The sequence below is a fragment of the Natator depressus genome, chromosome 20 (genome assembly GCF_965152275.1).
Source record: "Natator depressus isolate rNatDep1 chromosome 20, rNatDep2.hap1, whole genome shotgun sequence".
Classification (NCBI taxonomy): Eukaryota; Metazoa; Chordata; order Testudines; family Cheloniidae; genus Natator; species Natator depressus.
Window position 1 is genome coordinate 3240695 of NC_134253.1, and position 22904 is coordinate 3263598.

General features: G+C 64.7%; 1 protein-coding gene across 2 annotated transcripts; it reads left to right on the top strand.

Annotated features, from left to right (window-relative positions):
• Positions 1–2375: 2375 nt before the first annotated feature.
• NXPH4 (neurexophilin 4) lies at positions 2376–22904 on the top strand. 2 transcript variants are annotated; one of them, XM_074934993.1, is made up of 2 exons: positions 2376–2481; positions 21520–22904. In XM_074934993.1, exons 1-2 carry the CDS (start codon positions 2428–2430, stop codon positions 22261–22263), a joined length of 798 nt encoding a protein of 265 aa, XP_074791094.1. In that variant the 5' UTR covers positions 2376–2427; the 3' UTR covers positions 22264–22904. The 2 variants fall into 2 exon arrangements, with proteins under 2 accessions (XP_074791094.1, XP_074791096.1); XM_074934995.1 differs by lacking the exon at positions 2376–2481 and adding an exon at positions 4921–4979.

The window sequence follows — 22904 nt, forward strand, 5'->3', positions numbered from 1 at the left end:
CATTGTAATGAATGGAGGCGTGGGGTGGGTGGGGTGACGAAGTGGGAATGTTCTTAATGTCTTCTCTGAATACTGTGTGCCTCAGTTTCCCCTAGGCAGTTCTTAAGTATCTAGGTGGGGGGCTAAGGGGGTGTGATTGTGGCGGTGCCCTAGGGGGCCAGTGGGATGGTGTCTGCACAGAGAATGGCCGACACCCTGTCTCCTGGGGACTGATTGCCTGGGCCCCTCCCCTGCAAGGTGCCAACTGAAGAGGTTGGAGAACAAAGAGATCAGGTGGCCTCCTGGCCCGGGAAAGGGACAAAGGCCGGAGAAGGGGCTGGAGAGTTTCAGTTTGGAGCTGGCTGGGGAGACGGAGGGAGGCCCAGAACCAGGGTCTGGACTCCCCACCCCCCAAGATGGACCCTGCTGAGGGGTCCTGGTCTCTGCACCTACAAGCTCCGTTTTAGACCATGTTCCTGTCGTCTAATAAACCTTCTGTTTTACTGGCTGGCTGAGAGTCCCGTCTGGCTGCGGAGTTGGGGGGCAGGACCCTCTGGCCCCCCCAGGACCCCGCCTGGGCGGACTGGCTGTGGGAAGCGCAGGGCGGGGCAGAGGATGCTGGATGCTCCCAGCTCAGACCCAGGAAGGTGGAAGCCGGGTGAGCTGTGTGTCCTGGGGAGAGGAGGCTCCCCCAGAGTCCTGCCTGGCTGCGTAGGGAGCATCGCCCGGGGACCCCGTGACAGGGGTTGGGTGGGAAGCGCCGGCACCGAGGGGTCGCTGACTCCAGCCGCCTGCGGCCCAGCGACTCACCAGCCCCCTGAGAGCCAGGCGAGGGACTGGCAGCTCCCGCGGACCCACCGCGTCTGGGCTCTGCCCGCGCTGGGGCAAAGCTCAGCCCGGCCTGGCAAGCGCCCGGCTCACCCCTGAACAGGGCAGCCGGTTATTCGCTGGGTTGGGGTCTTTTCTCCCCCCCCGATTCCCTAGCCGTCTTCCCTTTTCTCGCCTTTTCCTTCTCTCTTTTCAACCCCTCGTCCTCCTTCCTCCGGCCTTGTCTCCTTCTGCCCTCCCGTGTCTCGCCTTCCTTAATCCTACTCTCCCCAACTGCCCTTCAATTCCCGTTCCCTCCTTCTCGCACGCTGCTAGTCCCCTCGGGCTGTTCACACGCGCACACTCATGTGCAAACACCCCCGCCGATGCACACGTGTGCACAGACACAGACACGCACGCCCCCCCCGGACCCCCCACCGGCGTCTCCCAGGGGCAGAGGAGAAGTGAGAATGGAAGATGGAGTTTCCCCTTCGAAACGAAGGCCTGACGGTGGCTGGCACCAGGCGCTGCAGACACCGTCGGCAGCTGCCGGGCGCAGGGGGTGTGTGTGTGTGTGTGTGTGTGTGTGTGTGCACACGTGTGCACAGTTATTGAAACAGCTTCTCCGGCCCCCCCCCGCACTCCCCTGCCGGGGGGGGCAGGAGGATTGAGGGGGGGTTGTTGTACCTGTATTATTTATGTACCGGGGGAGGGGCTGATTTCGTCCCTTGGGCCCAGGAGCCCCCACCCAGCACTGAAGGGGTGGGTGTATGGAGGGCAGGGGGACAGCCCCAGACTCCCCCTTCCCCAGGACTCCTGGGGGGCTGGATGCCCTTGCGGGGATGCACAAAAGGAGCCCACTGAGCTGGGGGGGGTGATGGACCCAACCTCTCAGTCATCCCCCCACCCAGTCCCTGACCCCCCCACCCCTACACTCTTCTCCGCCGCCCCCCCTTCAACTCCCAGGGAGGATCAGGAGGGTCCCTGGAACTTGGAGGATTCTCCCCCCATCCCTGGGGACCGCGGGGAGGGGGGGGCGCTAAAGTATTCGGGGGGGTTGGTGTCACTTGCCCCTCCCCCAACCCTGTGGCGCTAGGGTGTGTTGGGGGGTCACTTTCACCCGGCCCCTCCCCCATCGCGGGGGGGACTAGGTAGTTTGGGGGGGTCACGTTCACCCGGCCCCTCCCCCATCCCAGAGGGGGGGCTAGGTAGTTTGGGGGAGTCACTTTCACCCGGCCCCTCCCCCATCCCGAAGGGGGGGCTAGGTAGTTTGGGGGGTCACTTTCACCCGGCCCCTCCCCCATCCCGGAGCGGGGGGCTAGGTAGTTTGGGGGGGTCACTTTCACCCGGCCCCTCCCAGCCGCATCTCCCAGCGCAGGGAGCCCGGCCGGGGGGGGCGGGCTGGGATTGGCGGGCTGGGGAATTAAGGGGCTGGCCCCACGTTCCCGCCCCCCCCGCCCCCCCCCGGCGGGGAAGCTGCGCTGCCCGAGCAAGTGCGGGGCCAACTTTCTGCTGCCGGCGCCGCTGCCGGCTCGGCCCCCCCCGCGCTCTGACCGGCCCCCCCCGCTCTGACCGGCCCCCCCGGCCCCGAGCTCGCCCTGCCCCGCTCCCGATGCGGGCGGCGGGTTTCTCCCCTCCGCGATGAAGCTTCTGCGCTGGCTGCCCGCGATCTTCAGCCCCTGGCTGCTGCTGAAGGTACGGACGGGCCGGGGGGGGTTGCTGGCGGGGGGGGGGCAGAGGGGCCGGGGGGGGGACACACGCTGCTGCGGGCGGGCAGAAATACCCCGAGCAAAAGTGAAGTGGGGGGGGAGGTGGCTCCCGCAGGGTGGTTTTTCAAAGGGGGTGGTTGCTCTTGGGGGGGGCAGGGAATAATCGCTGTGCCCCCCCCCACTTTGCGATCGTTTCACCCTGACCCCCCACAGGCAGGTGGGGCGTGGGGCTGCTGCGGGCTGGGGCGAGGCAGGGGGTGGACATGGGCTGGATGTCGAGTGGGCGGGGGGGGGTTGCAGAAAGGGGGGGTGGAGAAAGGGACCTGCAAGTGGGGAGCTGAGTGCTTTGGGTGGGGGGCTGCGTCTCTCAGTCCCTGGGAGGCTGATTCGCTCTGGCAATGAGATCCAGTGGCTTGGCAAGTGTTCCCACAAACCCCCAAATGGGCTATTTTCGGGGGGGGGGATTGTAAAGCAGCCAAAAGAACCGTCTGGCAGCTGCCAACGGGGACAGGACTTGAGAGACTCGCCCGGGCGTGCAAATCCGTTAAATATAGCCAGGGTGCCACCTCTGGCTGGCTCCTCCCGCCCCCGCTGCTGGGGGACGCAAGTGCCAGGTCATGGCAGCCTCGCGGGGCTGGGCAAAGCCCACAGAGACGCCCACGTGCACCCGGCTGGGCAGGGTGGGTGGCGCTGGCTGCCCGAGGCTGAGCCGGGCTCCCGCGGTCCCGCTCTGGTGCCCGAGGCTGGAAATTAGCACCAGGGAGCTTACTGCAATGGCCATGGGCATTCTAAGCCATGCACGATGCGTGTGCGCGGTGCACGATGCGTGTGCGGGGCGAACGATGCACGATGCACGACGCGTGTGCACGATGGGTGTGCGCAATGCACGATGCGTGTGCACGGCGCATGATGCACGGCGCGTGTGCACGATGGGTGTGCGCAATGCACGATGCGTGTGCACGGCGCATGATGCACGATGCACGTGCGTGGGGGTCGAAGCAGGGCTCTGTGGGAGAACCCAGCCGAAAGCCCCATTCACCCAGCTGTTCCCCATCTCTCCTCTCCCCGTGGCCAGGTTATTCCCCGCAAGTCCTGTTCCAGCATTTAGCTCTTTTCTGAGCAATGCCCCCCGCCTTCCCGTGGGGCGGTATCCGGCTGCTGGGAGAGGGTGTATTGATTAGCTCTTTGCTGCGGTTATCTAGGCTGACCCACTGTACGGCGCAGGCTGGAGGCCGGCCCCGAATTCCTTCTTCTTTGAACCCGAGCAGCTCTCGCAGACGTCCAGCATTGAAATGTTTGCCGGTGCTGGAGGATTTGTCGCTGCCCGTGGGAAGTTGTCCCAGTGGCTAATTTACCCTCTGGGTACGTCTGTGCTGCAATAAACCCCAACCTGCCTGCGGCCCCGAGTGGCAGAGGGGGCAGGGGGCTGTCAGTGGACACGGGGCTCGTGGGGTCGCGGCACGGGGCTGTGACTCGCAGTGTGGATGCTCTGGCTCAGGCTGAAGCCCGGGCTCTGAAACCTGGGGCAGGAAATTGTTTTTTGCAGTGTAGACGTACCCGGGGTGTTAAAATTCTGCGTTCATTTGTCTGGCTTCCACTTCCAGCTGCTGGCTCTCGTTAGGCTGACGAGCCCCTGGTTAGCGGTTCCTGCTCCCCCTGCAGACTTTGCTTCCCGACACGGCTCCGGTTCTCCAGGTGTTCGGTTTGTTCCTCGCTTGGGGGGCTGAGCCAGAGCCGGGGCTGGTGGGAATCAGGGCCCGTTGTGTCAGCGGAGGGGCTGGTGCGTGTTTAGAGTGTTTTGGTGCCTGTGTATGGACAGGGCCGAGCACTGCCCGGTAACACACCCTGGATCCATTTCCACCCTTCTCAGGCTGAGGCTACGATTCCTTTCTCATCCGGCACGGGCAAAATCCCCCCCGCCCTGACCTAGGTAAAATATGTCTCCCATCGTGATGTCGTCTGTCCTCTGCGAACACTGGGTCCAATTCTGCTGCCGGTGTCAATCCGGAGCGACTCTGTTGAATTAAATCTGGATTGACACCGATGTAAGGAAAATCTGGTCTGTTCAAGGAAAGCATCTGGGCATATTCACACCTGGTGTCGGGGTTACGCCAGGACGGAGGCTGGCCCGTCGGCCGTGCTACCTATGAATTCCCACCCCCAGTCTAGCCCTGGTGTAAGTTCACATGAGCGGAAAAGCACTTAAAGCAAAGTGTTATTAAACAATTGCCAAGGACTCCCAGCCCCGCCTACGCCCCTGGGCGTCGTGCGTCTCGGCCCCTTCTTCCCCATAAACTGTAATAAATAATACAAAACATAAACTTGCCACTCTCAAAGCCCACAAATTTGGAACGGCTCCCCCCCCCCCGCCCCCCCCAGCCTGCCCGACAATAGCTTTCAATAGGGCTCATAAATTTTTGATTTCCTCCTCCGCCAGCTGCTGCGTGTTCCTCGGCCGGCGTGTTCGGAATAGTTCTTTCCCAGGTAGCTGGCGAGGCAATGGGTGGTGCTTGCGAGCCGGGAGTTAAGAGGTTTTGCTTGGTGGGTTATTCCCCCCCCCGCCCCCGGCTTTTATTTTTGCTGTGTTGTAACGTGGGGGGGCTGGCGGTGGGGAATGTGTCGGACTCATTAAACCGCAGGGCGGGGAGAATCTGATTTCATGGCGATCCAGTTTTACTTTTCACGTCTCCGTCATTTCTGCTCGCCCAAGGTTGGCGTGACCAGCAGGCCGGCTCCCCTGCCTTTGGATTTTGGGGGGGGTAGGGGCTCGCCACCCACCCGCCTTGTCCAGCGAACTCGGAGACTGAGTCGCTCCCAGACAAAGGGGTTTGTTTGGATCCGATAAGGAGCGGGGCTGGCTTTTTATTCATTTTCCTCCCCGGTGTGGGAAGGCAGAAGCCAGTGGATTCCGGTGTGATCGGCAGGACTGGACACTTGGTGTGCAGGGCGTGATTGTGCAGAAGGGAAGCAAATGCAACCGAGGATGCTAGCTGTGTGTGTGTGTGTGTGTGTGTGTGATGCTCTCAGTCCCGTGCCCCCCAGATCTGCCACCCTGGGGGAAATTAACCCCCAGCCCCCTCTTACCTGGGCCTTTGTTGTGACCCTTAACAAGCCGGGGAAAGCCGAGGGTGCGTGTGCAGGGTTCGTAGTGTCTGGCAATGCATCTAGCCAGGATCCTGCGAACCCATAGGGTGCCAGCTCTGGTGGGTCGGGGGCTGTTAAACGCTTCGTGCCCCGGGGGCTCTGCTGGGGGGAAGGGAAGGATTTTGTTGCAAACAAAACAGCTGGCTTGAAATGTGCAGGGTGGGGCCGCTGGCCTTGCTGTCGGTTTCACCTCCCACTCTCAGGGAATGGTTGGACCCCCCCCAGTCTCTCAGTTGAACCCCAGGCTGTGCAGAGCTCTGCAACCCGGGGCATCTGGGTTATGACTGGGGGAGTTACTGGGGGGGACCCGGGTTCATTCTCCCTCCGTGCCATTGGGCGAGTTCCCTGGCTGTGAAACGGGGCTGAAGTCGGGCAGCTTGCGAGGGGCAAATGGGGGGTGGCGGCGTTGGACTCCTGGCCCCTTCCCGGTGCGTTGGCGGGGGGGGGGGGATTTCCCCTGCTCTGCCTTAGGATTAAGTTTCGTTCGGTGTTTAATCCTCTGCCAATGAGCCCCCAGCGTTGCGAGAAACTTTGAATCCCTGGCGAGTGGCGAGGCCGATGGGCCGGCGGCTTGGCGGCCTGCGGGGGGAGGGGGGTTTGCATGGCACCAAAGCGCCGGGGCCGATTGTCCATCCTCAAACCCGGTCCCGAGGTGCGCAGATTACAGACAAACAGCTGCTGTTTTCCTCCCAGCGCCTGGAAGGGCCTTGGCGTGTGGCGGCGGTGGGGCTTGCACGAAGCTGGGGGGGGCAACCTATAGCCCTGGCTGCTACTATTGGCCCACCGGCCTTTGGGGGACGGGGCTCTCCAAAGGCTCGCACGCCCGGGGGCTCCCGAATCTGGAGCTGCTGGGTTAGCGATGCGTTGGGGGCCGGTGGGTTGTGGGGAGGGGGAGAGCTGTATCTGGGGAACCCCGGGATCAAACAAGCCCCAGGGTGTGCCCCGGCCCCTGCTGCGATCTGAGCCGACCTGCCCACAGCGAAGGCAGAATTTGGCTTTAGGGAGACCCCTCCCCAGCAGGCGCTTTGAGGCAGGGGGTGTCTCTTATGCACCTTTGGGGGGCTGGGGGGACCCCGATTCTTACGGGGAGCTGCTGGTCCCAGGAATGAGTCTCATGCCCGGAGAAGGGGCAATGAAGAGGGGAGGTTCTCGGGGAGTAGTGAATGGGAGATAGTTGCTTGGCTTCAGGCCTGCAGACCCCCCCACCCCTTCCCCCAACTTGCCCAGACGCCTGGGTCCCAGGAATGACTTCTGCCAGGAATGTTTTGTTTTGTTTTGTTTTCGGCAGCAGGTGATGGGTGGGGAAAGCGTTTGGACATGAGAGTCTGGGCCTGACCCGAAATAAATCAGTTAATGGGGGCAGGGAGCTTGTCAGCTTGGGGCTTGACCCCGACAGGCTGGAGCGTGATGTCCCCAGGTCACGCTTCCTGCTGGCCACTTGACATCCCGCACCCTCCTCGCAGGTCCCAGGAGGATTTGAGGCCTGTGGAGATGGAGCGTGTGGGGCAAGTTGTCTAGGTCAGAGCAAGGGGAGCTGGGGGCCAGGACTCTTGGGTTCTATCCCCGGCTCTAGAAAAGGGGGGGCTAGTGGTGAGAGCAGAGGGTGGCTTGGGAAACAGGTGGCCTGTGTCCTAATCACTGCGGGTGACTGGCAATGCAGCTTCCAGTGCATCCCTTCCCCCCTCTGTGCCTCAGTTTCCCCCTCTACAAAATGGGGGTCATCACGGAGTTGCAGGCTCAGGAACTGGATGAAGCTGGCCAGGACTCTGGGGCGGGGTCTCCCCTCGGGGCTCACTCCCCCTGGGCAAGGAGCCGGCTCGGTCACCCCGTGAGCTCCCTGCAGCGAGCCCCCCCCGGGGGAGCCTGACACCCCCCCAAAGGGCCCTGCCCCCCACCCGCAGCTGGCAGCGACTCCCAGCCAGCGGGCGACGCAGATGGGTTGTTAGTCGCCGGGGACCCAGCGTAGGACGGAGCTGGTTAGCACCTACCAGGGACTCTCAGCAAAGTGCATCTGGGGGAGGGAGCCAGAGCCCAGGGCCCTCCCCCCATGTCCCAACCCAGGAGACAGACCCCTTCCAGCTGCCCAGCCCCCCCCTCGACACCCCTTCCCCCCGGGCTTTGTCTCTTTCCCGGGCCAGCAGGTCACCTGGTCTGTCCCAGCACCTCCAGCTGATCCTTGCAGAGGAGGGGGCCCATAAGTTGCCTTTCTCTGCAGCCCGTCGGCCGTCACACCTGCCCTCTAGGGGTCGCTGCGATCACACACTCTTGTCCCCCGCCTAGATACTTGAGTAACACAGAGGGGAAACTGAGGCACACACAGAGTATTCCAAGACAACATTAACATTCCCGCTTCGTCACGGGAGCGATGCCTCCTCCTGGGGCGGCAACACAAGAGAGCGGGTGTTTGCCGGGCACAGTGAGCACTGAGGACCGGTGACTCTGCCCACCAGAGCCTTGAAGCCCCAGCCCTGCTGCGACTCCCCTTCCCAGGCTCCCGCGCTGCAATGCGGCTGGCAGCTCCGGCTGCAGGTTGCCCAGCTGGGGCCCGGGAGCCGCGGGAAACACCCAATTAATTTCCCTTTCTGCTTCTTTTGCCTGATTGCCCCTGAAGGCGGCCGAGGACCCCAGGGATCCCTCACCGGCTGCCAGGTGGCCTCTCCTCTGAGCAGATGCTGCAGCCCCTTGGGAAACCCTCCCCCCACCCCAATCTCGGCTGGAGCTAACTTAACCCCCTCCTGGCTCGTGCCGTGTGACTGACTAGCAGGGCAGCTGGGAGGGAGTGGGGGCCGGTGGGTTAGAGCAGGGGGGCTGGGAGCCGGACTCCTGGGTTCCGCTCCTGACTCTGGGAGAGGAGTGGGGCTAGTGGTTAGAGCAGGAGGGGCTGGGACTCAGGACTCCTGGGTTCCATTCCTGGCTCTGCCACCAAGTTACTTGACTGCCCCTCTGCGTGACGATTAGCGATCCCAGGGCCTAGTTTGTAGGAGCAAGACCGTAACCTTAACCCTGGGACCCTGATTTCCAGCCCCTGCCTTGGCTGCTGCGCCCTCTGCCCTCTCAGAGCTGGGGAGAGAACCCAGGAGTCCTGACTCTCAGCCCCCACCCCCGCTCTAACCACTAGACCCTGCTCCTTCCCCCTCGTTATGGAAACCCTCCTCCACCGCATGTCTCCCGTTTGAATTGTGCTTGTGGCATTATTCCCGGGGGCAGCCTGGCGGGGGGAGCTCGGCTCATGTCAGGTGCCTCTGGGATTTCTGATTGTTCACTGCTCTGAGCGCATTATTGAGGGAGGCAGGCGGGCGGGGGAGTGCATTGCAAGCCCCCCCCACCATGCTCATGCCCATGTACTCCCTGCTCAGACCAGCAGAGGGAGCCCTTGCACACCATTCCCCACCCACCTGCTCTGGACACAGCAGCTCCAGCTCTTCGTACAGCTCCGTGCACCCGGCAGACGGGGGGTTGGTGAGGTCGAGTGGGAGCGAGAACGTGGAGCTGGGAGTCAGGACTCCGGGATCCATGGCACAGGGTCCCTCCCTCCCCCCCCCCCGTTCATTCCCCATTGTGCCCAGCATGGGTGTGTGTGCCTGGCAGGTGTGCCCACGTGTGCCCAGCGTGCGATTGACAGCCCCAGAGACTGAACCCGCCACCCCTGGGACCCTGTGAAATGAGAGTGATCTCCATGTATCGCCGGCTGGTTTCACAGCGGTGGCTGCTTGTGAAGGGGCTGGCAGAGCCGGGTGTGGGGAGACAGGGGGCTGCGGGTCAGGATCGAGGGGCGTCAGCGGGGGAGTCGGGGCTGGGGAGACAAGGAGCTGGGGGTCAGGATCACGGGCATCAGCGGGGGAGTCGGGGCTGGCACGGCAGGGGGCTGCGGGTCAGGATCAAGGGGTGTCAGTGGGGAGTTGGGGCTGGCACGGCAGGGTGCTGCGGGTCAGGATTGAGGGGCGTCAGCGGGGAGTCGGGGCTGGCACGGCAGGGGGCTGCGGGTCAGGATCAAGGGGCATCAGCGGGGATTCGGGGCTGGCACGGCAGGGGGCTGCGGGTCAGGATCAAGGGGCGTCAGTGTGGGAGTCGGGGCTGGCACGGCAGGGGGCTGCGGGTCAGGATCGAGGGGCGTCAGCGGGGAGTCGGGGCTGGCACGGCAGGGGGCTGCGGGTCAGGATCGAGGGGCGTCAGTGTGGGAGTCGGGGCTGGCACGGCAGAGGGCTGCGGGTCAGGATGGAGGGGTGTCAGCGGGGGAGTCGGGGCTGGGGAGACAAGGGGCTGCGGGTCAGGATCGAGGGGCGTCAGCGGGGAGTCGGGGCTGGCACGGCAGGGGGCTGGGGGTCAGGACGCAGCCCCTGCTCCAGCGTGCAGGGAAACGACCCGGCAAAGGGAAACGTCCCCTGCAGCCAGGCTGGACGGACGGGACAGATGGAATCAAATCCCCGCCCCCCACCCCCGTCGGCCGAGCGGAAAAGCTGTTCTGGGAGCGAGTGCCGGGCTGGGGGCGCCGATCCCTGGCTGGCGCGGTGCCCGGGTGCCCGTCCCAGCCAGCTGAGCTGCCACCGGCTGCAGCCACAGTGGACAAACATGGTTTAATTTCTTCGTGCAAGAGAAGATCTGCCGGGGCGGGTTTCCTGTGCCCCCAGCACAGCCGGGCTCGTAACAGCCTCTCCGAGCCGGCTGCAGCTCCTGCCTGCCGGCCCCTGGCTTTGGGACACGCGTGTGAGCCGCAGCCAGCACCTGGGGGACCCCAGACCTGTACGTCCCAGGTTGGGAGGCTCCAGGCCAAGCTTCCAGTGGAGGGGGGGGGCATGGTGCCGCTCTCAGGGATGCCCAGTGTTGTGCCAGGGGACGCAGCCACACCGGCAGGCGGCTCCGGGGATGAGGGCCTAAGGGCCCCCATGACTGGGATTCGGGCCCCCACTGGGCCGGGTGCTGCGCGGAGCCCCTGGAGAGACGGCTCCTGCCCCGCATTGCTCAGGCCCTGCACAGACGGGGCAGCTGAGGGATCTTTGCCCCCAGTTTACAGATGGGGAAGCCTGAGGCCTGAGGAGCTGGGCCCAGGGCCAGGGAGTTGGGGGCAGAGCTGGGAGCTGATCCCGGAGCCTTTGGCCACAGCCCCCTCCACCGCCCCCCGGGCCCTTCCTGGCACATTAGCCCTGCCCAGGAACCCCCACCACTTGCCAGGCCCTCTGGGATCTTGTGGGGCTTGGGGGGGCTACGGAAATGGAAGGAGACCCCCCCACACCCATTACGTCCCATTCCTTGTCACTGCAACAGCGGTTGATGATCCCGTTAGCTACATCCCTGCACCCCCACATCCCCCTGCACCCCCACCCTGGGGCCATGGGGGGGCTGCCAAGGTAACCCCCTGCACCCCCATATCCCCACCTCTCCCTCTGCACCCCCATGCCCTCCAAAACACAGAGGGACCTATGATACACCCCACCTCTCCCTCTGGGCCCCCCACCCCTGCCCCTCCCTGTGGGGAGGGCTCCCTGATACAGATCGGGCCGGGAGCCGCGCTGGGCAGGTAATCCTCGCCCGGCGACACTTACACATGAAACAAATTATCCCCCAGACGCCAGAGCCTTGATTGTCTCTGCCAGCGACGATTCCTCACTGCGGGCTTTTAATCCCAGCTTCTGTCCTACTTCCTCCCCGAGGACAGTGTGGGGGGCCGGCAGGGGGGCAGACGTGTCCTCCCACCTGCTGCGAATCAACCATCACAGCCTGGAGGGGCTTGAAAAGGGGCTTTTTGATTGTTGTGGGTTTTTTAACACAAGGCAGGGGGCTGCGGGTCGGGAGTGAGGGGCACCGGCAGAGCTGGGGGGGAGCCCAGGGCTGGGCTGGTGGGGGCTGCGGGTCGGGAGTGAGGGGCACCGACAGAGCTGGGGGGGAGCCCAGGGCTAGGCTAGTGGGGGGCTGTGGGTCGGGAGTGAGGGGCACTGGCAGAGCTGGGGGGGAGCCCAGGACTGGGCTAGTGAGGGGCTGTGGGTCGGGAGTGAGGGGCACCGGCAGAGCTGGGGGGGAGCCCAGGACTGGGCTGGTGGGGGCTGCGGGTCGGGAGTGAGGGGTCCCGGCAGGGTCTATGGGGACCCTGAGACTGTAATAGACAAGGAGGGGGCAGTTTGCAAAGGGGAGAACTGGATTTGCACCGGAATGGGGGGTTGGTTCTACACTGGCCCCCCTCCAAGCAGAGACTGGGGGGGGATCAAGTTCCCCTGCAATTCCCCCCCTCATTTTTCATTCTGCCATCTGACCTTAAGCGCGATGCTGAATCCCTTTTAATACCAATCAGGCCATGCCGAGAGCATAGGGACGGGAACTTTGAAATGCAATTTATGGTCCTGCCTGATAAGATCTTATAAAATTTCCCGGCCACACTCGAAATTACATTTCCATAGCGCAGTCGAGCTGATCTCCGTGAGTATATGATACTTGCCACTTTTATGGCTACATTTATTGCGATAATAAAGTGAAATGGTGGGCCTTGGAAGGGGGCGGGGGGCTGGGCGGGGGAACACCTGGGTCGTTCCATCGTTTTCTGGCTGTGGGGAAAACTCTGCTTGCAAAGGGCCTTTGTGTGCTCCCGGGTGTGGGGGGAGGGGAGCAGAGCAGCACCCCACCCCCACCGGGTGAAACCCCTCACTCCCTTTCTGAGTCGTGCCCAGGGAAATTGTATTCTCCCTGGCCTAGAGAGGAGGGGAAACTGAGGCACGGCTGGGGTGGGGCGGGGGAAGTGACTCGCCCAAGGTCACAGAGGAAGGAACAGAACCCAAAGCTCCTGACTCTCTGGCCCTGGTGCGCTAAGCACTAGACCCCGCTCCCCTCCCAGCACGGGAAAGAGAACCCAGGCATCCTGGCTCCCCCTTTCCCCACCCCGCGAGGCTGTGTCTGGCTTTTTTCCGGGCAGCGCAGGGAGGGATCGACTCAGCCCAGATCAAAGCCCTTGACAAGCCGCTCGCGGCCAGGCCGGGAGGAGACGGGTCGCACTCCGGCCCCCCTCGCATGCGGGATAATCACAAGTCTTAAAACCCTGCCAAGCCGCTGCGCTCCGCGGCCGGAGCCGGCACCGGGGGTAAAGGGGCAGATTGGAGCTCGACTGACACCTGGGGCTAGGGATTCTCTGCCCGTGCCCCTCACTCCCGACCCGCCAGCCCCCTCCTAGCCCAGCCCCGGGCTCCCCCCCTGCTCTGCTAGAGCTCAGCACTCCTGCTCCGACGCACCAGCCCTGAGCTAAAGGAGAATCTCCATCAGCCATTAGCAGCGTAGGGACCATGACACGTGCCCCCGAGCAGTTGATTCCAGCCAGCAGAGGGCAGCTCTGTGATGTCATAGGGGAGCCCCCACCCTCCTCCTGCCTTTGAACCTCGGACATCACCTCCGTTCCCCATGGGCTGGCTGTGATGTCATGGGGGGGGCTGTGAGCTCAGAGCGGGCAGGCGCGGAGCCACGGACCTTGGGCAAAGAGCTCGGCCTGGGGCACCAAGCAGCCAGTTGTGTAGCCCCCCGGGAAGTGTTCGCTGCCCCTTGAGGCCAGGGCTGCCCCTGGGCCAGGGCCTGGAGCCTTTTCCTCCAGGTTCCCACTTGCAGTCCAGACCCGGGGGGCGGGGACCAGATCCAGGCATCTGTGTAAGTAGTTGTCAGGGGATGGGGCGCTGGGCTGGGAGTCAGGACTCCTGGGTCCTTTTACTGGCTCCGCCTCGGACCTTTGCCAAGCCCCTCCGTGCCTCAGTTTCCCCTCCAATCCTTTGTCTGTTCGGTCTGTGAGCTCCATGGGGCAGGGACTGTCGCACTCCCTGTGCAGTGCCTGGCCCATGGACCCCGATCTCCACTGGGGGCCACCATAATACACCAGTATAACGGTCCCTGCCCCACAAACAGCCGCCGTGGGGGAGAGACCGAGCTGCTCCTCCCACCATGGGCTCCCCGCTGGGGCATGCGCGGGGCCAGCCCCCCCAGCCCGCAAGGAGACGCCCCCGTATGCCGCGTCTCCCAGCCTGGCCTGGGCAATTTGCTGAATTCCCTTTAAATAACCCAGCCGAGGGGCCAGTTTAACCGGGAATCTGGGCTGTTCACCTCCCCTCTGTCTCCCACGCCGCTGGAGGGGACGTTTTTAATGCGTCGCCTTGAGAGCGAGATTCAATTTCATCTTGGCCTCGTCAGGCTCTTTCCCCGCGGCCCCCCCCTCCATCGTCACATCCCCACTTGGCTCGGTGCGGCCCTTCGTTCTCTCCTTCGTTCGGGGGTTCACCAGTCACCTGGGCCCGGATCTTTGCCTCTGGCCTCCCCCCGCTTCAGCTTCTCTGGCTTCTCATTTGCGCCCCTTTCCCAGGGCTGGCGGGGGGGGGAGATTTCTCTCTCCCCGAGCCCCGAAGCGCGTCGCCCCGCAGATGAGTGAGAGCAAAAGGGAAGGCAGGAGACGCACGTCAGGGAGAAAGCGCCAAAAGGGAAAGACCAAACCCCGGGCCATGAAATATTTATTAGCCGGGCGCGTTCATGAAACAGCCACGTTGGAATATTTGCTCTGGCTGCGTGGTTAGAGGGGTCCAGCGGGGCGGGGAAGGGAGACGGGCGATTGACGGCGGGTGGGGTGCCGAAGTTTCCGCGGCAGGGAGGCAGGTGGCCCGCTTGGGCATCCACGTGCCGGCGGCTGTGGGCCTGCGTGAGAGACTCCAGCGGCTGCCCCAGCGTTTGCGGGCGCGGATGGTACAGCTCTACTACTGCTGCCAGCCGAGGGAGTCGCTCCTCAGGCCACGTGGCGGAGGGCAGCTGGGCTGGGGCAGCTCCCCACTGCGCAGGTGGCACTGCGGGGCAAGTCTGGCACCCTGATCCCACCCACGGCATCTCTGTCAATGGGGCAGGGGCCCGGCCTAACAGGGTGACGCTGGTGCCCCCTAGAGGGGAAAGGCCCCGTGCCCCATTCCCCAGCCCCCTGCCCTAGGGGCAGATGGGAGCCGGTGCCCCTAGAGGGGAAAGGCCCCATGCCCCATTCCCCAGCCCCCCAAGCCAGCCAGCCCCCCGCCCTGGGGGCAGATGGGAGCCGGTGGAAAGGCCCCATACCCCATTCCCCAGCCCCCCAAGCCAGCCAGCCCCCCGCCCTGGGGGCAGATGGGAGCCGGTGGAAAGGCCCCATACCCCATTCCCCAGCCCCCCAAGCCAGCCAGCCCCCTGCCCTGGGGGCAGATGGGAGCCGGTGCCCCTAGAGGGGAAAGGCCCCGTGTCCATTCCCCGACTCCCTTCTGTGCCCTGACCGTGACGCAGACATTAATGGGGGGGGGGGGGAACGGACACAAAACTGCATCAGCGAATTTGCCTCTTGCAGCTGGAGCCCCGCTGCTGGGGGCGGGGGGGGGCTGGGGGCCGCGTTACCCTCCCAGCCTGGGATGTGGGGCCGGCAGAGGAGCAGCGAGTGGAGAGGAGTTGGCAGAGCTGGCACCTGCCAGCGTCCGTGGGGGGCACCGAACAGCCGGCCTGGGCCTTGGGCTGCGTCTTTCAAACGCCTTTGAGCTCGGTGGGGGCCCGGGCCGGCGGAGGGCAACGGGCTCCTGGGGGCTGGGCTCTCGTCGGCCGGACTCCGTGGGACCTCCGGGGCGGGGGGGCATTGTTACGCCCCAGTGAAGGGAGCTGGACTCTGTCCTGCGGTGGGGTCAAGTGTGGATCTCTGCCCCCCATCTCTGCCCCTGTCTGCCCAGCACCCCCCAGCCTCCCATTCCTGCTCTGCAGCCCCGCTCCCCCCGCCCCCCCACCTGACACCGTCTCTCTCGACCTTCAGCCGTCTGGCCAGCTCCACCGGGCTGCATTTGTTCCAGGCTCCTTCAGCCGTCCCTGGCAGCGGGGGGGGCTGCCAGTTCATTAACGATGGGCTCCGTTGTTTCCCTTCCTCAGCCTCCCACCCGCCCCCTGGTGCTGTCACCCCCAGCAGGGGGCTGTGGGCTCGGGGCCAAGGCACCCCGCCCGCCCTGGCTGTCACTTCTCTGGCAATGTGGGGGGCTAATTAACTATCCCCGGTCCCCCCCGGTTCCCTTCCCCCGGCCGAGGCCCCGTTTCTGCAGCGCTGCCGGACCCGGGCCGTTCCCCCGTGGCACCGAGGGGCCCCTGGCGGAAGGGGGGGGGAGCTGTCCCAATCCCTGTATCCCCCCCAGCTCTGCCGGTGCCCCTCACTCCCAACCCGCAGCCCGGACTCCTCTAGACCCTCCCTCTGCAGTCACCTTTCCAGGGCCTGTCACTCACCAGCCCCCCCCCCCATGCCCTCCCCCCATCTCAGCCCTGCACTTGTCAGGGCCTGACAGATGCACCTGGCTCGGCTCGTTAGAACCGGCTCCGTGCTCCCCCCTGGCCAAGATTAATGGGACCTGTCACCAGCCCCTTGTTTGCCGCTCACCTCTGGAAACCCCTGGCCTGGCCGGCTCTGCGCTGGGGGGGGCCCACTGGGGAGTGTCGCCCACAAGTGCCAATTAATCTCTGCGTGCTAACGAAGGCAGGGCCAGCTGACATGGGGGCCCCGGCAGGCCAGGCGGTGCCAGGTGCTGCACAGACCCCCCCCGCCCCCAGCCTCAGGCAGGTGCAGAGTCCCCCCCCCGGGTGGGGCTGCCCCCCCGACCCCAATAGACAAGTCAAACTGGGCCTAGGGCCCTGAATTCCCCTGGGGGGGAGGAGCAGGGGCTGTGGGGTGTTTAAGCTCCAGGCTGTTGCCCCCAGGTATTTGCAGAGTGGGGCCCCTCCCACCTCTGCGCTGCCCCCCGATCGATGGTGCTGGTGGGCTGCCAACCCTGCCCTGCTTTGGGCTACCCGGTGCCGGCGGGGGGGTGGGGGTGGGGGTGGGGGTGGGGGAGGCTGAGCAGGGAGATGGCAAAGCTGCAGGGGGAGAGGCCAGTGCTGGGAACCGGGGTGGGGGGGAGACCTCGGGAAAGGGGGCGACGTGCCAGCACCCCTGAGATCAGCGCAAACTCGACACCTTCCTGAAATGACTGTCCCTCACTCCTGACCCGCAGCCCCCTGTGTCCCAGCCTCTATCTCCCCCCCGCCCCACAGATCTGCCGGTGCCCCTCACTCCCGACCCACAGCCCCGTTATCCCAGCCTCTCTCTCCCCCCCGCCTCACAGATCTGCTGGTGCCCCTCACTCCCGACCCACAGCCCCCTGTTATCCCAGCCTCTATCTCCCCCCCGCCCCACAGATCTGCCGGTGCCCCTCACTCCTGACCCGCAGCCCTTGGCTAGCCCAGCCCTGAGAGGGGGGCCGAACTGGCTTTAACTGCCCCTTTATCTGGGGTGGGGGCATTGGGAAGGTCTTTCCCCTGCTCCCCGCTGCCTCCCGCACATGGATCATTTGCCCCCAGCTGCCCCTTTATCCCCCCTTCCCCGACGGCTGGTGAGTCCGCGGCAGAGAGTCCCGGGTACCCAGCCCCGCGGAAGGTGCAGCTGGGGGTGGGGGGGATCACGGGCAGCGTCTCGGGCGGGCTCATTTCCTGGTAATTTCCTGCACCGCACAGGAGGCCGCCCCTTCCCCCTGACAGGATTCGAGGGGGGCAGGGGGGGTAATGAATATGTATGAGAGGCAGGATTAATAACCGCGGGCAGGCACTGGGCTGGGCGGCAGATGGGAGATAACGGGGAGGGGGGGAGGGTGATTGACATGACCACCATGGTTCCCTTCCCCCCCCTTCTCTCTCGATTCTCCCCCCCCACGAGCTCTCGCTCTCTCCTGGGGGACCCCCTTGTCCCCCCACCTCCTGCCCGTGCTGGGGCTCCAGCTCCTGGCGGCTCAGACACCCGGCTTTGAAGCTGCATTGGAGTATAGATAAGGCTGATCGTGTTCAGAGAGAGAGAGATTGGGGGGGGGGCAGGCAGCTGGGGAGGGGGAAGGGCCGGCCCAGGTGTAGTGGAGCGGGACCTGCATCAGACCCAGCTCCCCGAGCGGGGCAGGGCCCCGTGTCCCACTCCCCATTCCCGGCTTGGTGCCAGGGAGGAGCCAGGCGTTGGGCCGAGCCGTGAATTGAGGGGCTGGTGCCATCTGTCCCGTCATGGGGGTGGGGGGTGTTGAAGGCCCCGGGGAATGGCAGCATCTCTGGGCTGGGCCCCGGCGTGTGGCCGGGGGTGGAGGCTGCTCGGATCCCGTACCCGGGGCAGGCTGGGTGAGGACCCATCGCATCCCGTCAGACCTCCGGGCCCTGCCAGGTGGGAGTGGCTCGCCCTGTGCCCCTGAGGGGCCGCCTGCCAGGAAGGCCACTGGCTCCTCCAGGTGCCAGGCCCCCCTGCACTGCCAGGCCCAGGCGGTGTCTCTGCCGGCTCACCCCGCGGCCGGGGACTTGGGTTCCACGGCAGCCTGGAGCTGCGGCAGCTGCCGTGGAGGCAGAAAGGAACAGGAGCCGTTCCAGGGTGTTCCCGCCCGGCCCCCCGGCTTGGCTGGGAGAGGGGCTGGGGGTGCTGCCCCGAGTGCTTAGGCAGAGACGGCCACGGCACCCGACTCCAGCCCCGTCTGTGCTGCTCTGGCCTTACCCCGCACCTCCTCCCCCAGCATTCAAAGGCGGCCGTGGGGAGCAGTGCATAGGTTAGAGCAGCCCTGAGGCTGCTCTAACTGGGGCCTGGGACTGGGCAGGGCCTAGATCGCAGACAGTGTAAAGCTGGGTTGAAACACCTGCCCCCCCCACCCTCCCCGGCCAGGTACAGGAACGGAGTAACCAAGGACCAGGCCAATTAGCCCCCACACCAGCACCCCTAGTTCCTGGGTTTCAACCCCCCCAGGGCCTGGGAGCTGGACTGAGACCTGACAAACTCACTCCATCTGTGTCGCTAGCTTTGCCCCCGGCCAGCTTCCATTCAGCCTGGGAGTATGTTAGTTTCCCAGGACAACCCGGTCCCGAACCCACACGCCGCCCCCCCGATCTTTCCAGACCGGCTCCTCAGCCCCCCGCCTCCGAACTGCCCCCCCCCCCACATTGTTTGCCTGGGAAACCAGGTCGTCTGGAGCTGAGCATAAAAACCTGCCACCGCGGCAGCGCCGGGAAGTGACAGTGATTGACGAGGCTGGGCCGCGCCGTGATCAAAAGCCACCGGAGCGCAGCTGAGACACGCCGGGTGGAGACCAGCTGCAGAGGGGGGGCTGGGGGGGGTGATAAATGGAGAGACAGCTCAGAGAAACTGCAGCCAGCGCGGGCCAGGATTTGGGGGGGATAAGTAGGTAGAGTTGAGGGATGGGGGCTGGGTAAAGAGGTGGCAGATGAGCCATGTGCAGGGTAGCCCCGCCGGAGACAGGCCCTGATCTCGCAGGCGAATGGAGACCGGAAGCTCTCTGGGGCAGGGATGCGTGTCCGGCACCTGGCACCATCCCTTCCTGGCACCTTCTAGGGGACACAGTGCAATGCACGTACCGACAGCCCCCTTCACTTCCTGTCCCAACTTGCCGGGCTGTTTGCTCTTAGCCAGCGGCCGTGTTCCACCCCAGAGGGGGCTGCATTTCGGCAGTGAACTGGCATGGGGTTTGCTGGGTACGGCTCATGTAACCCCTTTCAGCAGCCGTTTGGTAGGGCCGAAGGAGCTTAGATACAGCCAATTAACCACAGGCGAATAGAACCCAGGAGTCCTGACTCCCAGCCTCCCCCTCCCACCCATTAGCCCCTTCTCGGAAGCCAGGTGTGCGGCCAGGACTCCTGGGTTCCATTCCCAGCCCTGGAAGGGAGGAGCGGAGTCGAGGGGTGGCAGCAGGGCAGAAGAGGGAGGTGGTGTGTGTCAGGACTCCTGGGTTCTATTCCTGCCTCTACCAATGCCTCGCCTTGGGGGAAATTCCCCACTGGCTGTGTGCCTCAGTTTCCCTGTGACGATGCAGGGGAAGCGAAGGGCGGGGGCTCATCGCCGGGGCCTTTCCAGTGGCAGCTTGTTCCAAGGGCCCCCGGGCCGGGTTTTCATTCCAGTCCCCGCTTTAAGGAGCGGGGGGAGGCTGCGCCAGCTCAGCGGAAGCTGGGGGCACGGTGTGTTCCAGCGGCCCTGCCCGGCGTCTCCCCGTGCACCCGCTGCGCTCGGCCCTGTCATTTCAGCTGCAGATCAGAGGCTCCGTATAATACAATTAGGCTTCCCAGGCAGGCGGCACTGGGCTTCCCTCCCAGCCCCGCCCTCCCACCTGCATTTTAATGGGGCTGGAACCTGCCAGCGTGGGTGCCAAGGAACTGCCAGGCGCCCGTTTCCTGTAGTTAGAAACTGCCCGAAAACTTCCCTGCACAGAGGGTGCCTGGGTCACCCGGGCACAGCGCCCCGGGTCTGCTTCCCCCCGGGGGACGGGCGGGGGACCTGGGAACATGGCGCTGCTTTGGGGGCAGGAAACCTCGGGGAAGGAGGAAGGCCGGAAACAGCGGGGCTCACAGCAGAATCGCCCCGAGCCAGGGCTGGGTTAGTGCCCGAGGCCTTGCCCCAGGGATGGGCTTGGCCTGGAAATCCCCAGGCCCGCCTTGGCCCAGGCTGGTAAATTGCCTGTTGCATTTAGTCATCGCCTGTGCGGCCCCGTTAACGAGGATCCCTGCCTGGTCCCTGTACCTGTGAATTACACCTGCAGCAGCCTGTCTCCAGCACGTCCCCACCTGCCGCTCAGCCGTGTGCGTGTGTGTACTGCCGGGGCAGTGAAAACACACTGCCGCGGGAGGAAAGGGGGGATGCTCAAAGGTGAATGCATGTGTGTTTGTGTGTGTGAGCGTGCATGCATGTTGGTGTGTGCGTGCGAGAGTGTGCGTGCGAGAGCATGTGTGTGTGTGTGTACTGCGGGGGTAGTGAAAACACACTGCCGCGGGAGGAAAGGGGGGATGCTCAAAGGTGAATGCATGTGTGTTTGTGTGTGTGAGCGTGCATGCATGTTGGTGTGTGCGTGCGAGAGCGTGCGTGCGAGAGCGTGTGTGTGTGTGTGTACTGTGGGGGTAGTGAAAACACACTGCCATGGGAGGAAAGGGGGGATGCTCAAAGGTGAATGCACGTGTGTTTGTGTGTGAGCGTGCATGCGTGTTGGTGTGTGCGTGCGAGAGCGTGCGTGCGAGAGTGTGTGTGAGTGTGTACTGCGGGGGTAGTGAAAACACACTGCCGTGGGAGGAAAGGGGGGGATGCTCAAAGGTGAATGCATGTGTGTTTGTGTGTGTGAGTGTGCATGCGTGTTGGTGTGTGCGTGGGAGAGCGTGCGTGCGAGAGTGTGTGTGAGTGTGTACTGCGGGGGTAGTGAAAACACACTGCCGTGGGAGGAAAGGGGGGATGCTCAAAGGTGAATGCACGTGTGTTTGTGTGTGTGAGCGTGCATGCGTGTTGGTGTGTGCGTGGGAGAGCATGCGTGCGAGAGTGTGTGTGAGTGTGTACTGCGGGGGTAGTGAAAACACACTGCCGTGGGAGGAAAGGGGGGGATGCTCAAAGGTGAATGCACGTGTGTTTGTGTGTGTGAGCGTGCATGCGTGTTGGTGTGTGCGTGGGAGAGCGTGCGTGTGTGTGTGAGCACGTGCGGGCGCGTGCACGTGCTCATGTGAGCCTCGTGGGCTCTGGCGCGGCGGTAGGGGCCGGAGAGCGTTCGTGCCGGGTCTGGTGCTGCCGGGCCTGGCGCTCATGAGGGACCCGGGCCCGGTTCCGAGGGACCCTCCGAGGCCTTGGCACTGAGCCTGCTGACTCGGGGAGTTTGGCAGGGTTTGGGGGTGGGGCAGGGCAGGGCTGTGTTGGAGAGTGAGGCACAGGGGGTGGGGGCACAATGTTGGGGGGGAGGGCTGTGCTGGGGAGTGGAACTGGGGGCACAGGGGATTGGGGGCAGGGCCATGCTGGGGAGCGGGGCGCAGAGGATCGGGGGCAGGGCTGGGGGCACAGGGACTTGGGGGTCAGGACTGTGCTGGGAGGTGGGGCTGTGCTGACTCACTGCCCCCCGCTCTCTGCCCCCCACAGGTGGTCTGCGTGGAGGGCCACATGACCAAAACCCTGGGCTACCTGGAGCTGGGCACCTCGGGGCTCCTCAAGACCCTCCCGGCCGGCACCTTGAAGCCTCCGCCCCTGCCCCCGGCCCGGCTGTTCTCCGGGGAGCCCTCAAAGGCCAAGGCCGGTGCCCTGACCCCCTGGGCCTGGCCTAGGAACCAGACGGGTGCCGAGCCCCCGGGCCAGCGGGGCCAGCGCAAGCCCTCGCTCAAGACGGGCCGGGCCCGGAAGATCTTCGGCTGGGGCGACTTCTACTTCAACATCAAGACGCTCAAGTTCAGCCTGCTGGTGACGGGCAAGATCGTGGACCACGTCAACGGCACCTTCAGCGTCTACTTCCGGCACAACTCCTCCAGCCTGGGCAACGTCTCCGTCAGCATCGTGCCCCCGGGCAAGGTGGTGGAGTTCGACGTGCTGGGGCCCCCGCCGGCCACCGAGCCCCAGCAGGCCACCCTGCCCGAGGCCAAGGAGCCCAGGGCCTTCAACTGCCACGTGGAGTACGAGAAGACCAACCGGGCCCGGAAGAACAAGCCCTGCCTCTACGACCCGGCCAAGGTGTGCTTCACCGAGCACACGCAGAGCCACGCCGCCTGGCTGTGCGCCAAGCCCTTCAAGGTCATCTGCATCTTCGTCTCCTTCTGCAGCTTTGACTACAAGCTGGTGCAGAAGGTCTGCCCCGATTACAACTTCCAGCACGACCGCCCCTACTTCGGCTGAACCCCCTCCCGGCCCCCCAGAATAAAAACCCAGCTCGCACAGCGTCCAGGGGGCGGGGAAGGACCCTGCCTCGCCCTGGTGGGGCTGGTAGATGGGCTTCTCCCAGCCGCCTGGAGGAGGGGGTGCCGTGGAACGGGCGCGGGGGACGCTGTGCGGCCGCCCCCACCCCGGGCTGTGGCGAGCCCCTGTGGGGATCTGTGGACCGGACTCTTTGCTCCATCAGCTACGGGCCTCCGGAACCGCTCGGGACCCGGCCAGGCCGGGCTGACGCAGCCGGATCCCCTTGGACCGCGGTGGAAGGACGGGCGGGGGGACATGTGAGCAGCGCAGCCGGAGCCGGTGGCCCCATCCCTGCTGGGAAATGGGGGGACGAGGGCCAGGGGCTGCACAGAGCAACCGAGTGACACACATCCAGAGGTGCAAATCGGCATGGGGGTGTGTGTGTGCACATGCGTGTGTAAATGTATCTGGGATAGTGGGGGTGCTGGCTGGCGTGTGATTGGTGGGGGTGTGCGTGTGTAAATGTATCCGTGATATTGGTGTGTGTGTGTCTGTGTGTAAATGTATCCGTGATATTGTGGGGGGAGGATGTCAGGAGTTGGGTGCAGTGTGATTCGTGGGTGTGCATGTGTAAATGTATG